Source organism: Stegostoma tigrinum, chromosome 37, assembly GCF_030684315.1.
Source record: "Stegostoma tigrinum isolate sSteTig4 chromosome 37, sSteTig4.hap1, whole genome shotgun sequence".
Classification (NCBI taxonomy): Eukaryota; Metazoa; Chordata; class Chondrichthyes; order Orectolobiformes; family Stegostomatidae; genus Stegostoma; species Stegostoma tigrinum.
Window position 1 is genome coordinate 27,736,209 of NC_081390.1, and position 13,426 is coordinate 27,749,634.

The window sequence follows — 13,426 nt, forward strand, 5'->3', positions numbered from 1 at the left end:
AACAAAAAGGCCATTGTTTGGAATTTTAGATTTTGTTGAGGGGTAAATTCTGTAACAATTCATGGGCGGGTTAAAAGAAGAAACCAAAATGAAATAAAGTGTTAGTAGAATTAATCTATTTCAGAAACCCAGAAAAGAGGGATGTGCACGAAGACTTAATTCAGTGATGGGTGACAGGTATCAATCTATACAGGTGAATTTTAAATAGGTCAGCTTCTTATTTGCTTGTCTTTCTGAATTTTAAGTAAGAAAAATATCCTGCTTGCTGAACTCTCCTTCCAACACACAAGGAAGCATGACACTGTCTCAAAACACCTCGATTTCATTAACACAAAAACATTAAAGCAGGTGAAAGGAATTGTTGCTTCTAATTAATAAAGACTCCTCAATGCAAAACAGTTGATATTTTTAAGGCTGTGAAGGAAAATGTCAGAATCCCCAACAAAGTAAGCATTGAGATGCAAACTTCAAATTTCATGAGACCCATTCCACAAAATGAGAAAGTGAGGAGTTAGCAAATTTGAAGGGACTGAGGGAAATGCTGATGAAGAGACTGTGAGGTTCAACAAAGATTGTTTGGAGCTGGCAAGGTGAACCTGAGAAACACATGAGAGAAAGGGACTGGTAAAAGAAAGGGTAAAGAGTGGATTGAGAAGGAGAGTGAGGAGAAGATTCCGAAAAAGGGTGGGGAGAAGATTGAGGAAGAGGGTTAAAGAGATTGAGGAACAATGTGAGGAGAGGATTGAGGAAGAGGGTGAAGAGGGGATTGGGAAAAAGAGTGAAGAGGGAATTGAGGAAGAAAGTAATGAGAAGGTTGAGACAGAGGGTGAGAAAACTTCCTTGGGTTCATTTCCTGCAAATGCATCCAACCCAAATGAGAAAGAGAAAATGGGAACTGCAGATGCTGGAGAATCCAAGATAACAAAATGTGGAGCTGAATGAACACAGCAGGCCAAGCAGCATCTCAGGAGCACAAAAGCTGACGTTTCGGGCCTGGACCTTTCGCTCTAGGCCTGAAACATCAGCTTTTGTGCTCCTGAGATGCTGCTTGGTCTGCTGTGTTCATCCAGCTTCACACTTTGTTAACCAAATGAGAAAGAAATGGTTTATGCTTTGCAATGTTTTAGTACATTTCAATAAACAATTACAATGTCTTTCTAAGACCTGGCTAGCTCGAGTGCCACAACACATGGAACCCCTGTCACATATAGTGCAGGCTGTCTGAGAGACCACATCACAGTCATAGTCTGACAGTTCCAGGAGATGCACAATTTTATCTCCAATACGACAGTGTGGATACAGTCAGCTGTTTAGGAAATTTCTGACAATTTTTATGTGACCTCAAATCGTCCAATTGCAGTCTCAGCTACTGCAACCAATCCAAAGTTAGTCACACTCACATAGAACAATGCAGCCTTTACACCAAACAACACAAAATGGTTACCATATTATCACCCACAGAGTAATCTTCATGGGAAAATGCCACAGAATCCCCAGCAAAGTGGCATCAGGTGAACTGCAGGGGCTTCCAGAATACAGATTGCCATCCACAGCAGACTCACTCAGACTCTCACTTTTCATTTGGATCCAGCAGCTGGTGATGGTTAAAATCTGACCCTTTGCCAGCTCTCAGAGCATTGCCTAGACTTTGGAAGAGACTTTCACTTACTCTGGGATCCTGGGCACAAAAGGCAAGCTGCCTTTGACTGTAACACAGGTCAGTGTGGTCCTGCTCGTTGGCTGATGGCTCACCCTGCTCCTTGTTCATTTTATTGGCAGCTCTGGGGAATGGGGGGTTTTGGCACAGAGCAGCCAATCAGGTTGGGGGACAGTCCTAAATCAATCAGAGTAAAGTGATTGTAATGAAGTAAGATTCACTTCAAAGTGGCCAAGAATGAAATATATCCTGGCTAGGGATGGAATCTCTCTATGTGAGCTTAACCTTCTCTCTATGACTGACGTACCTACTGTTTACAGCTGCCTTTCCCCATCATCTGGAGCTACAAGAGATTTCGAATTTTCAGTTCAGAATCTGCAACAACCCACAAATGGACACAGGCTCCTTGTGAGGCCCCCGGGTCACTCAGGACATCTGCTGAGTTCCCATGTGGTCTCTTTGCTCCTCCCTGTGTTCATCACATGCTGCACTCTCATGGTTTTGGCCCTGATTCCCAGCTGTTTGAAGACTCTTACATTTTGAATGGTGTCCAGCATCGACTTCCCTCCGTTCCAGGGTTTGGTCGATTTCCTCATGCAGTTCAGGCTTGCCATGCTGTGCCACTTCCGATCCTCCAGCTTCCTGTGGAACGCTCCAGCCAGTAACAAGACACTGTCATAAAGATAAAGGTTGGATGTCTGTGGAACAAAGAAAGAACATTGTTACTGTTACTGAGAAATCATTCACAATATCCAGCTCTGGGCCATTAAAGTGATATTTGTGTCACACAAGTGCCAGGCAATGATTGTCTTTAACAAGAAAGAATCTAGCCAACTTTCCTCAACTCTCAATGGCTTTAACATCAGTGACTATAGCACAGCAAAGGAGGGGGAGGGGTGAGTACTGAACCAAAAATGAAAATGGAGCAGGCATTTCGATACTGTGTCTACAAAAGCAGCTTTGAGGTTGGAAATTCTGTAATAACTCCTGTCCTGGATGCTTTTTCTTTGTCTAGAGGATGTGTACATCACCAGCAGGGCCAGTATTTACTGCTCATCCCTAGATGCCTCTGAGAAGGTGATGGTGAGCTGCCTTCTAGAACGGTTGCAGTTCAGTTGGTGTAGGTAGGCCCACAATGCCCTATGGAGAGTTCTGTGAAAACCTCCTCAAAGCCTGTCCTCCATCCACAAGGCACAAGTCAGGAGTGGGATGGAACACTCTCCACTTGCCTGGATGGGTGCAGCCCCAACAACACTCAAGAAGCTTGAAAGCATCCAGGACAAAGCAGCCGCTTGATTGGCACCACATCCACAAACATCCAGTCCCTCCATCACTGACGCTCAGTAGCAGCAGAGTGTACTATCTACAAGATGCACTGCAGAAATTCACCAAAGATCCTCAGACAGAACTTTCCAAACCCACGACCACTTCCATCTAGGGCAGCAGGTATATGGGAACACCACCCACTGCACATTCCCCTCCACACCCATTAACGTACTGACTTGGAAATATATCCCAATTCACTGTCACTGGGTCAAAATCCTGGAATTCCCTCTCTGGTGGCATTGTGCGTCAACCCACAGCAAATGGACTGCAGCAGAGAAGGCAGCTCATCACTACCTTCTCAAGGACAACTAGGAATGGGCAAGAAATGCTGCCCAGCCAGCAACAACTACATTTTTTGAAGAATGACAGAAATTTTCAATTCTAAAGGCATCCTAAAGCTACTTACTGCATTGGATCTGATCATGGAGAGCAGCAACATGCATGGAAATATTTTTCAGATTGCTCTGAAATGCTTTGATTCATTTTTCTTGCCCTAATCACTCATACTGCTCTCTGTCTGGGGTTTCCACCATGACTGTGCCCTGAGCTGACACAGAACAGGCCAGTATTTCCAGGGTAGGCTTTAATTCAGACAATCATACTGTCCGCTGCGCGGCTGCTGTCTGCTCTCCCTCGCACACTCTCCTCTCACAGAGCTCGTGGCTGACAGCTTAGCCAACTGGTTGCACGTGTTGCCCAAAACACCAAACACATGTTAAAAGCACGACAACCTGTCCCAGCTCACTCCAATTCACTTCCCTCCAGATGTGGGCATGTTCTGGGGCTACACTCAGCAAGTGAATGGTTGAGGTCCAGGCCCCGAGAATGAAATAAGATGATCTACATTAGGAAAATGTCCGACACTCCCCTTGGGTAACTCCTCACACTGGGGAATACACATTTGGGTACCTGTCTGAAGTTGACCCTCTGTTATAAAGGGCTTTGTAAAGATCAGAAACAGTTCAGTCCAATAAGTACCTCTGACCGTGGGGAGGTGTTGAGGCCTTTGTGGGAGAGTAAGGTAGGCTCTGGCAGGAGGCAGACTAAATTCTCCCAGCTGATTTTAATAACCTGGAGCCGGTTTTGATAACTTGGAAACTGATGGAACAAAGTCCATCTTGTTTACTCCAACAAGACTCTTCTGGTCAGACCATGAGGTTACTTTGGGACACACTGGGCCACATCAGCCCCTGAACAACACACACACTCAACAGATATGTTTGGCAGCGAAAATCAATCACACAGGCTTGTCCTGAGATGACAGAAACATTGCAGGGATCACAGGCAGGGCTAATGACTGAGGGAATATGGCTACTGGAAGAGCTTGCTGATGCTGCTGTTCTCTATCTAACCCTGACTCTGGTGGCCATTCCATCTTTCCCAGTGGTTGTCTGGCAGCTCACTCCATTGCCACACATTGATCAGAAATAAGGAAATTCTATCCAATGAGTAATCATTGCCAAACACTGTCACTGGCTGGGATTGTGAAAGAGGAACTGAAACAGTTATGAAGCCAGGAGGCATTGAAAATGCTGGTGCTCATCAGTATATCTCCTTCAAAGTTGCCACCCAAGCGGATAAGGTTGTTAAGAAAGCATATGGTGTTTTGGCTTTCATTCACAGAGGGATCGAGTTTAGGAGCCGCGAGGTTTTGCTGCAGCTCTACAAAACCCTGGTGAGACCACACTTGGAATATTGTGTTCAGTTCTGGTCGCCCTATTATAGGAAAGATGTGGAGGCTTTGAAGAGGGTGCAAAGGAGGTTTACCAGGATGCTGCCTGGACTGGAGGGCTTGTCTTACGAGGAGAGGTTGACTGAGCTCGGACTTTTCTCTCTGGAGAGAAGGAGGAAGAGAGGTGACCTGATCGAGGTGTACAAGGTAATGAGAGGCATGGATAGAGTCGATAGCCAGAGACTTTTCCCCAGGGCAGGATTGACTGCTATGAGGGGTCATAGTTTTAAGGTGTTAGGAGGAAGGTATAGAGGAGACGTCAGAGGGAAGTTCTTCACCCAGAGAGTTGTGAGCGCATGGAATAGATTACCAGTGGTAGTCGTGGAAGTGGAGTCATTAGTGACATTTAAGCGACTGCTGGACATGCACATGGACAGCAGTGAATTGAGGGGAATGTGGGTTAGGTTATTTTATTTATGGATTAGGATTATTCCACGCAGAACATCGTGAGCCGAAGGGCCTATACTGTGCTGTACTTTTCTATGTTCTATGTTCCATATAAGGACACCACCCAAAGGACTGACCAATCACATCAGTATTGGATCTCCTGTCTCTGAGGGTCAGACAAAGTATCAAATGTCCCAAAAAGAAAGGTTCCTGTTGGTGAAGGTGAGATGTGGGAGGTTAGTGTGGGGAATAAGCTGCAGGGGGAGCCAAGACAGTAACTCATTCTGTTCACCAGCAAACACCAACCAAGAATGCAGCCTTGTTGACTTGACGTAATGCGACAAAAGAAATTGCATAGCACCCAAACTGACAACTGGTTCATTTGAAATATTTCAGTGGAAGCATATTCTAGTCTCTTATCAAAAGGTACAGTACTCTAATCTTTGACAAAAGGGATCCATTTATAATCATGCTGTTGCTGACAGTTATGAGCATATTTAAATGAGCTGTGAATTGCTGAACCAAGCACTCAGTCTTATTTACTGGAAATTGCCCTGTCAGAACATTTCTCAAAGAGGAACCTTCATTCTGGCTGCAAATCGCCTGCTGAGTGCATCACTTTGCTGTAGCACTGAGATTGGGTTTCACAATCTACTGACCAGCCAAACAATTAAAAAAAAGTTTGTGAGAGAAAGTATTTGTGTCGATATGAGTGTGTGTGTGTGTGTGTGTGTGTGTGTGTGTGTGTGTGTGTGTGTGTGTCTGTGTGTGTGTGTGTGTGTGTGTGTGTGTGTGTGTGTGTGTGTGTGTGTGTGCGTGTGTGTGTGAATGTGGATGACTATGTGAAAGCAGGAGTGTGCGAGAGATAGAATATGGGAGAAGGGGTGGAGAGTTTGTGTGTGTGAGAGAGAGATGGACTATGATAGTGAGAGACAAAGACAGAGAGAGATAGAGTGGGAGATAGAGAGATAGAGTGTGAGAGTGAGAGATGAAGGCAGAGACAGATGGAGTGTGGGGGTGAGAGAGATAGAGTATGAGAGTGAGAGAGGGAGAAAAATGGAGTATAGGACAAAGAGAGAGAGAGAGAGAGAGAGAGAGTGGGAGACAGAGAGCAGGATTGTGGGAGAAAAGAGTGAGGTGTGTGAGAGAGAGAAATGGAATGTGGGAGAGTCTGTGGGGTTGTTTCGATTATTTTATTCAGCTTGGTTACTGGCTGAGTCAACGTTTGTAGCCCATCGCAATTTCTATTAAGAAGATGGTGAACCACCTTTTTGAACAGGTGCAGTTCACCCAGAATTGGAATCCCACCTTCTTGCTACGGCCAGAAATGACAAGAGGTTCATTTTGAAATGCCTCCCAGGTGTTCAATAACAGACCCTGACCCCTCCCCTGCTACAGACCCTGCCCTTTCCCCTATAACAGACCCTGCCCCCTCCCTAACTACAGACCCTGCCCTCCCCCTATAACAGACCCTGCCTTTCCCTGATAACAGACCCTGCCCTTTCCCCTATAAGAGACCCTGCACTTTCCCCTATAATAGACCCTGAACTTTCCCCTATAACAGACCCTGCTCACACCCCTATAACTGACCCTGCCCTCTCCCCTATAACAGACCCTACCACACCCCTATAACAGACACTGAACTTTCCCCTATAACAGACCCTGCTCATACCCCTATAACAGACCCTGGCCTCTCCCCTATAACAGACCCTGCCCCCTCCCTAACTACAGACCCTGCCCTCCCCTATAACAGACCATGCGCTCTCTCCTATAACAGACCCTACCTCACCCCTATAACGGACCCTGACCTTTCCCTATAACAGACCCTGCTCACACCCCTATAACAGACACTGCCCTCTCCCCGATAACAGACCCTGCCCTCTCCCCAATAACTGACCCTACCCTTTCCCCTAGAACAGAGCCTACCCTCTCCCCAATAACAGACCATGCCCTTTCCCCTAAAACAGACCTTGCTCTCTCCCCTATGCCGAACCCTGCCCTCCCCCATAACAGACCCTGCCCTTTCCCCTATAACAGACCCTGCTGTTTTCCCTATGAGAGACACTGAACTTTCCCCTATAACAGATCCTGCTCACACCCCAATAACAGACCCTGCCCTTTCCCCTATAACAGACCCTACTCTTTCCCCTATAACAGACCCTACCCCCTCCACTATAACAGACCCTGACCCCTCCCCTACTACAGACCCTGCCCTCCCCCTATAACAGACCCTGCCCTTTTCCCTACAACAGACCCTGCCCTCTCCCCTATAACAGACCCTGCCCTCTCCCCTATAAGAGACCCTGAACTTTCCCCTATAACAGACCCTACTCACACCCCTATAACACACCCTGCCCTCTCCCCTATAACAGACTCTACCTCACCCGTATAACAGACCCTGACCTTTCCCCTATAACAGACCCTGATCTCTCCCCAATAACAGACCCTACCCTTTCCCCTAGAACAGAGACTACCCTCTCCACTATAACAGACCATGCCCTCTCCCCTATAACAGACCCTGCCCTCCCTCTATAACAGACCCTGCCCTTTCCCCTATAACAGACCCTGCTGTTTCCCCTATAAGAGACACTGAACTTTCCCCTATAAGAGACCCTGCTCACACCCCAATAACAGACCCTCCCCTTTCCCCTATAATAGACCCTACTCTTTCCCCTATAACAGACCCTACCCCCTCCCCTATAACAGACCCTCCTCCCTCCCCTACTACAGACCCTGCCCTCCCCCTATAACAGACCATGCCCTTTCCCCTAAAACAGACCATGCCCTCTCCCCTATAACAGACCCTGCCCTCCGCCTATAACAGACCCTGCCCTTTCCCCTATAACAGACCCTGCTGTTTCCCCTATAAGAGACACTGAACTTTCCCCTATAAGAGACCCTGCTCACACCCCAATAACAGACCCACACCTTTCCCCTATAACAGACCCTACTCTTTCCCCTATAACAGACCCTACCCCCTCCCCTATAACAGACCCTGCCCCCTCCCCTACTACAGACCCTGCCCTCCCCCTACAACAGACCCTGCCCTCTCCCCTATAACAGACCCTGCCCTTTTCCCTAAAAGAGACCCTGAACTTTCCCCTATAACAGACCCTACCCCCTCCCCTATAACAGACCCTGCTCACACCCCTATAACAGACACTGCCCTCTCCCCTATAACAGGGCCTGACCTCTCCCCAATAACAGACACTGCCCTCTCCCCGATAACAGACACTGCCCTCTCCCCAATAACAGACCCTGCCCTCTCCCCTAATAACAGACCCTACCCCCTCCCCTATAACAGACCCTGCTCACACCCCTATAACAGACACTGCCCTCTCCCCTATAACAGACCCTGCCCTCTCCCCGATAACAGACCCTGCCCTCTCCCCTAATAACAGACCCTGCCCTCTCCCCAATAACAGACCCTGCCCTCTCCCCTATAACAGACCCTGCCCTCCCCCTAGAACAGCGCCTCCCCTCTCCCCTATAACAGAACATGCCCTCTCCCCAATAACAGACCCTGCCCTTTCCCCTAAAACAGACCCTGCCCTTTCCTCTATAACAGACCCTGGCCTCCCCCTATAACAGACCCTGCCCTTTCCCCTATAACAGACCCTGCTGTTTCCCCTATAAGAGACACTGAACTTTCCCCTATAACAGATCTTGCTCACACACCAATAACAGACCTTGCCCTTTCCCCTATAACGGACCCTACTCTTACCCCTATAACAGACCCTACCCTCTCCCCTATAACAGACCATGCGCCCTCTCCCCAATAACAGACCCTACCCCCTCCTCTATAACAGACCCTGCCCCCTCCCCTACTACAGACCCAGCCCTCCCCCTATAACAGACCCTGCCCTTTCCCTATAACAGACCCGGCCCTCTCCCCTATAACAGACCCTGCCCTTTCCCCTAAAACAGACCCTGCCCTCTCCCCTATAACAGACCCTGCTGTTTCCCCTATAAGAGACCCTGAATGTTCCCCTATAACAGATCCTGCTCACACCCCAATAACAGGCCCTGCCCTCTCCCCTATAACAGACCCTGATCTCTCCCCTATAACAGACCCTGCCCTCTCCCCTATAACAGACCCTGCCCCCTCCCCTACTACAGACCCTGCCCTCCCCCTATAACAGACCCTGCCCTTTCCCCATAACAGACCCGGCCCTCTCCCCTATAACAGACCCTGCCCTTTCCCCTAAAACAGACCCTGCCCTCTCCCCTATAACAGACCCTGCCCTCTCCCCTATAACAGACTCTTCCCTTTCCCCATAACAGACTCTGCCCTCTGCCCTATAACAGACCCTGCCCTCTCCCCAATAACAGACCCTGCCCTCTCCCCAATAACAGACCCTGTCCTCTCCCCTATAACAGACCCTACTCTCTCCCCTATAACAGACCCTGCCCTCTCCCCTATAACAGAACCTGATGTTTCCCCTGTAACAGGCTCTGCTACCGCCCCCTCATCCGATTTGGTACAGTGAGTAGACGTATTCTGAAGATGTTGTCACATATAGCAATGAGTTCTTGGTGGGTTGTGTTGAATAATTCAGAGTGTATTCTCATGTCCAATCAGAGACTAGTCGCACATGGTGACAGAACAGCTCATGCTGAAAACTGTTCACAAGAAAAGCAGCTTCCTCACAGGCGTCAATACTAACTACTTTGAATTGTTCAAACAGGGGGCCCTGAACAGATTTTGTGAAGAATTTGTATTTGTTTCTGTAACATATAAACCTGTAGCGTTTGCAGATAGCCTTCCTGTGGATCACACAGCAGTGAGGAAATGCGATGGTTGTTCCTCATACACCTGCGGTGAGGGTCCTTGGAGGTGGGGAAGATTTGTCGTACAACTGTCATCCGTCCTAGCGCGCTGTGTACCAGCTCCAGAATCTCTGAATCACTGATTTCCTGTTAATTCCAAATTGTACAATACATTAAATTAGATACGGCTCTTATACAACATACTTGAATATTGTGTGCAGTTCCGTATCTTAGGACGGATATGCTGACCTTGGCGGGGGGAGAATGGATTGAGAAACATATCAGCCATGATCGAGTGATGGAGACGGCCTGTTGGGCAAATGGCTAGATTCTGTTCCTGTATTTCATCGTCTTACGGGTTATCCAAAACAAGACATTAGTTTTCATACATGGGCTGATAATATTCAGTTTTACTTCACCCACTTCTCTTGAAGCTGCCAAATTACTAGTCAGGCATCAATTCCCTCCAGTTAAATCCTGGGAAGAATTATGTACTTGTTTTTCGTCCTTATTCAAAATTCCATTCGCTAGCCATTGACTCTACTTTTTGCCTGGAAACTGTCTGAACTTCAAAAAATATATCTGTGTCATCACCAACAGCACTGATTCCCACCTCTGAAAAATTATCCAGCTTCTTAACAATGCTCGAAGGAGCAAGGACAGAATCCATTTGATTAGAATTAAGAAGCAAGCTGACTAAGATCAGCCAACGCAGGTTTCCATGCAATGAGAATGAGAGAGAAATACATTTACAGAGATATTGCAGAGGTTTTCAAGAAATATCTTTTTTGCTTCTTCACAATTAAAGAAAAAGATTTTGACAAATTATCAGTGGAACTGGTGAGAGTGGAGGCAATGGAGAGGACGAAAACTGAAAGGAAGGTGGTACTGGGAAGGTTGGCTTAATTTATTGTAGGATAAGGGGCAGCACAGCGGCTCAGTGGTTAGACCTGTTGCCTCACAGCCACCAGGGACCTGGGTTTGATTCCACCCTTGGGCAACTGAGTTTACACATTCTCCCTGTGTCTGGGTGGGTTTCCTCTGGATGCTCTGCTTTCCTCTCACAGTCCAAAGCTGTGCCGGCTAGGGTGGATTGGCCCTGGGAAATATTGGAGTCACAGTGGTAGGGGTCTGGATAGGATGCTGTTTGGAGAGTTAGTGTGGACTCGATGGGCCAAATGGCCTGCTCCCACACTGTAAAGATTCTATGAGGAGTAATTATCTCCATTGGAGGGGTTTCCAGAATTAGAAACAGTCAGTGGTTTCAAAAAGGAACTGTTGGGCGCTTGAAGGAGAAAAGCCTACAGGGACTGAGCAGGACTGATGGGGCAACTCTGTGGGGAGTGGCATGGACCTATTGACTACATGGGCAGGTGGCGGTATAATGGCACTGGCACTGTGTTAGTAAGCTGGAAGCCCTGGCTAAAGTATTGGGGACATGGTTTTGATTTTTAGCATGGCAGATGGTGAAATGTAAATTAAATTAAAATGTCTGGGATTAAAAGGCTAGTCTACTGGAAACCATGTAACCACTGTCAATTGTTGTAAAGAAAAGCCATCTTGTCCACTAGTGTCCTTTAGGGAAGGAAGTCTGCTGTCCTTGCTCAGTCTGGCCTACAATCCTACAGCAATCCACATACGCAATAAATGACAGAAAAGCCATGCTCCCTGAACAACTTTTAAGAAACTAGGCCAAATGGCCTCTTTCTGTACCATCAATGATTACGACTTTGTACCTGTCTCAGCTCATCAGCTTCAGAAATTCTCATTCACACCTCAATTACCTCACACTCGGTTTTGCCCAATGCAACATCTCCAATGTGAACTCACACCTGTTCAGGTTTCAAAACACAGAAGTGGGAACATAAAATGGGTATGATTTCCAATTTAATTCCAAAATAACAGTAATCTCCCCGAATGGTTTCAAACACGGACTGTGGCCTGTAATATTCCAGAGTTTGGAAAAATAGTGGTTGGAGCAGTTGGAGCATCAATGTGGCATCACTATGAAATATTTCCCACGCTCACTGGAGTCTGTGTTAGTCAGATCTTTGAGAGTCAGGGCCCTCTTAAAAACATGAAAAAAAGAGCAGGGTCATGGAGACAGGGGGCAGTTTACTGGCTTACACCTGAAACTGTTGGAAACAGGGTTTCAGTTATCCTCTGAAAGCAGACATTCCAGGTCTTCAGCTCAGGAATTGGTCATGAATTTTAAATAGCTTTTCCCCTTCATTCACCAAAGATGCACGTGCTGTCCTTTGATATAAAGTTCAAAGGGCTCTGTGCTATTATTAAATACTGATGGGTGTTTCAGGAACTGTGTTTATTGACGTGATGTTGTAATGTGTGAAAATATTACTTCCAAATGATGAGATTTATTTGTTTTCCTGGAGTATAAGCCTGTACAAATCCCACAAATTCTATCATCATTCAGGGCAACAGCTTCCTTTACTGCCACATAAGGGACAACACTTGATAACCGATGTCCCAGAGCAGCTCAAACAGCAGGATGTCAAATTTCAAAGTTCTTCTCATTGGTGCTAAGCAGTTTGTTTTAAACAGAGTTTGGTAGCTCCAGAGCAACTGGGAATGTTTTGAAGTCAGAACCCAACTGCTCCATCAGGCTCTGGGAAAATTTAGTAACAAATGCACCACTTTAGGAGTTAACTTCTCCCATGTTTTTCTTCCTAGTGCACACAGGACCATGCTGGATAAACTAATCCAAACACTCCTGCTCATCTCACACAAAACCTCCGCTCCACTGTGTCTGTATCTTCACCAATGTCTATCACAATTTCTTTTAGTTTCCCTTACAATGGGATGTGGGCACCACTGGCACAGTTGGCATCTAGTACCCATCCCTAACTGCCATTGAACTGACTGGCGATAGCCATTTCAGGAGACAGTTAAGAGTCAACTGCATTGCCGTGGGTCTGGAGTCACATGTAGACCAAGTGGCAACAGCAGATTACCTTCCCTGCAGGGAATTAGAGAATGGGATGGGAATCTGCCATACCTGTTGCCATTAAGCTAGCTTGTTTGAATTCCAGATTTCATTCAACCCAAATTTCATCACGTGTCCTAGTGGGATTTGAACATAAGGTCTCAGTGCATTAGCGAAGGTCTTTGGACTGCTTGGCCAATGGGAACATTACTTTACCATCACTTCCCTGCCTGATTCTCTAGCATCCTGATCCTTATTTTCCCAGCCCTCGGTTGGTATACTGCACTTGGCCTTTATTCTTTGCCAGCTGTACACCCCAGCAAGTTTCCTGTCCTAGCCCTGGCTATCTCTGTCTCCTCATTTTATGCCCTGGTTTTGTTGAAAACTACACAATCAGATGCCTCTGACTTTTGAAATCTCTTCCTAATCCCCCCAACCATACCAACCTAAACCAACACAGTTAGACTCCTTTCACTGGGCAGAAATGCAATATCATTTGCTATTTATTAGTCAAAAGACTGAATGGATACCGGCTTCAAGTGGGTTCAGTATTTTGGAGAGTTGTAAATGGTGTTGAACATTGTTCAATCATCAGAGGAGGCTCCTATTT

At 46.8% G+C, this 13,426-nt stretch overlaps 1 protein-coding gene across 1 annotated transcript in view; it reads right to left on the bottom strand.

Moving 5' to 3' along the window:
- The window catches only part of LOC125467609 (glutamate receptor ionotropic, delta-1-like), a 174,827-nt gene that overhangs the window by 114,695 nt on the left and 46,706 nt on the right, over positions 1 to 13,426 (bottom strand). Inside the window, exons 3-4 of the mRNA XM_059640263.1 lie at positions 9,846 to 10,019; positions 2,194 to 2,355 (exon numbers count right to left, since the gene is read on the bottom strand). Of these exons, the coding sequence (XP_059496246.1) occupies positions 2,194 to 2,355; positions 9,846 to 10,019 (336 nt within the window). The remainder of the gene's footprint in view (positions 1 to 2,193; positions 2,356 to 9,845; positions 10,020 to 13,426) is intronic.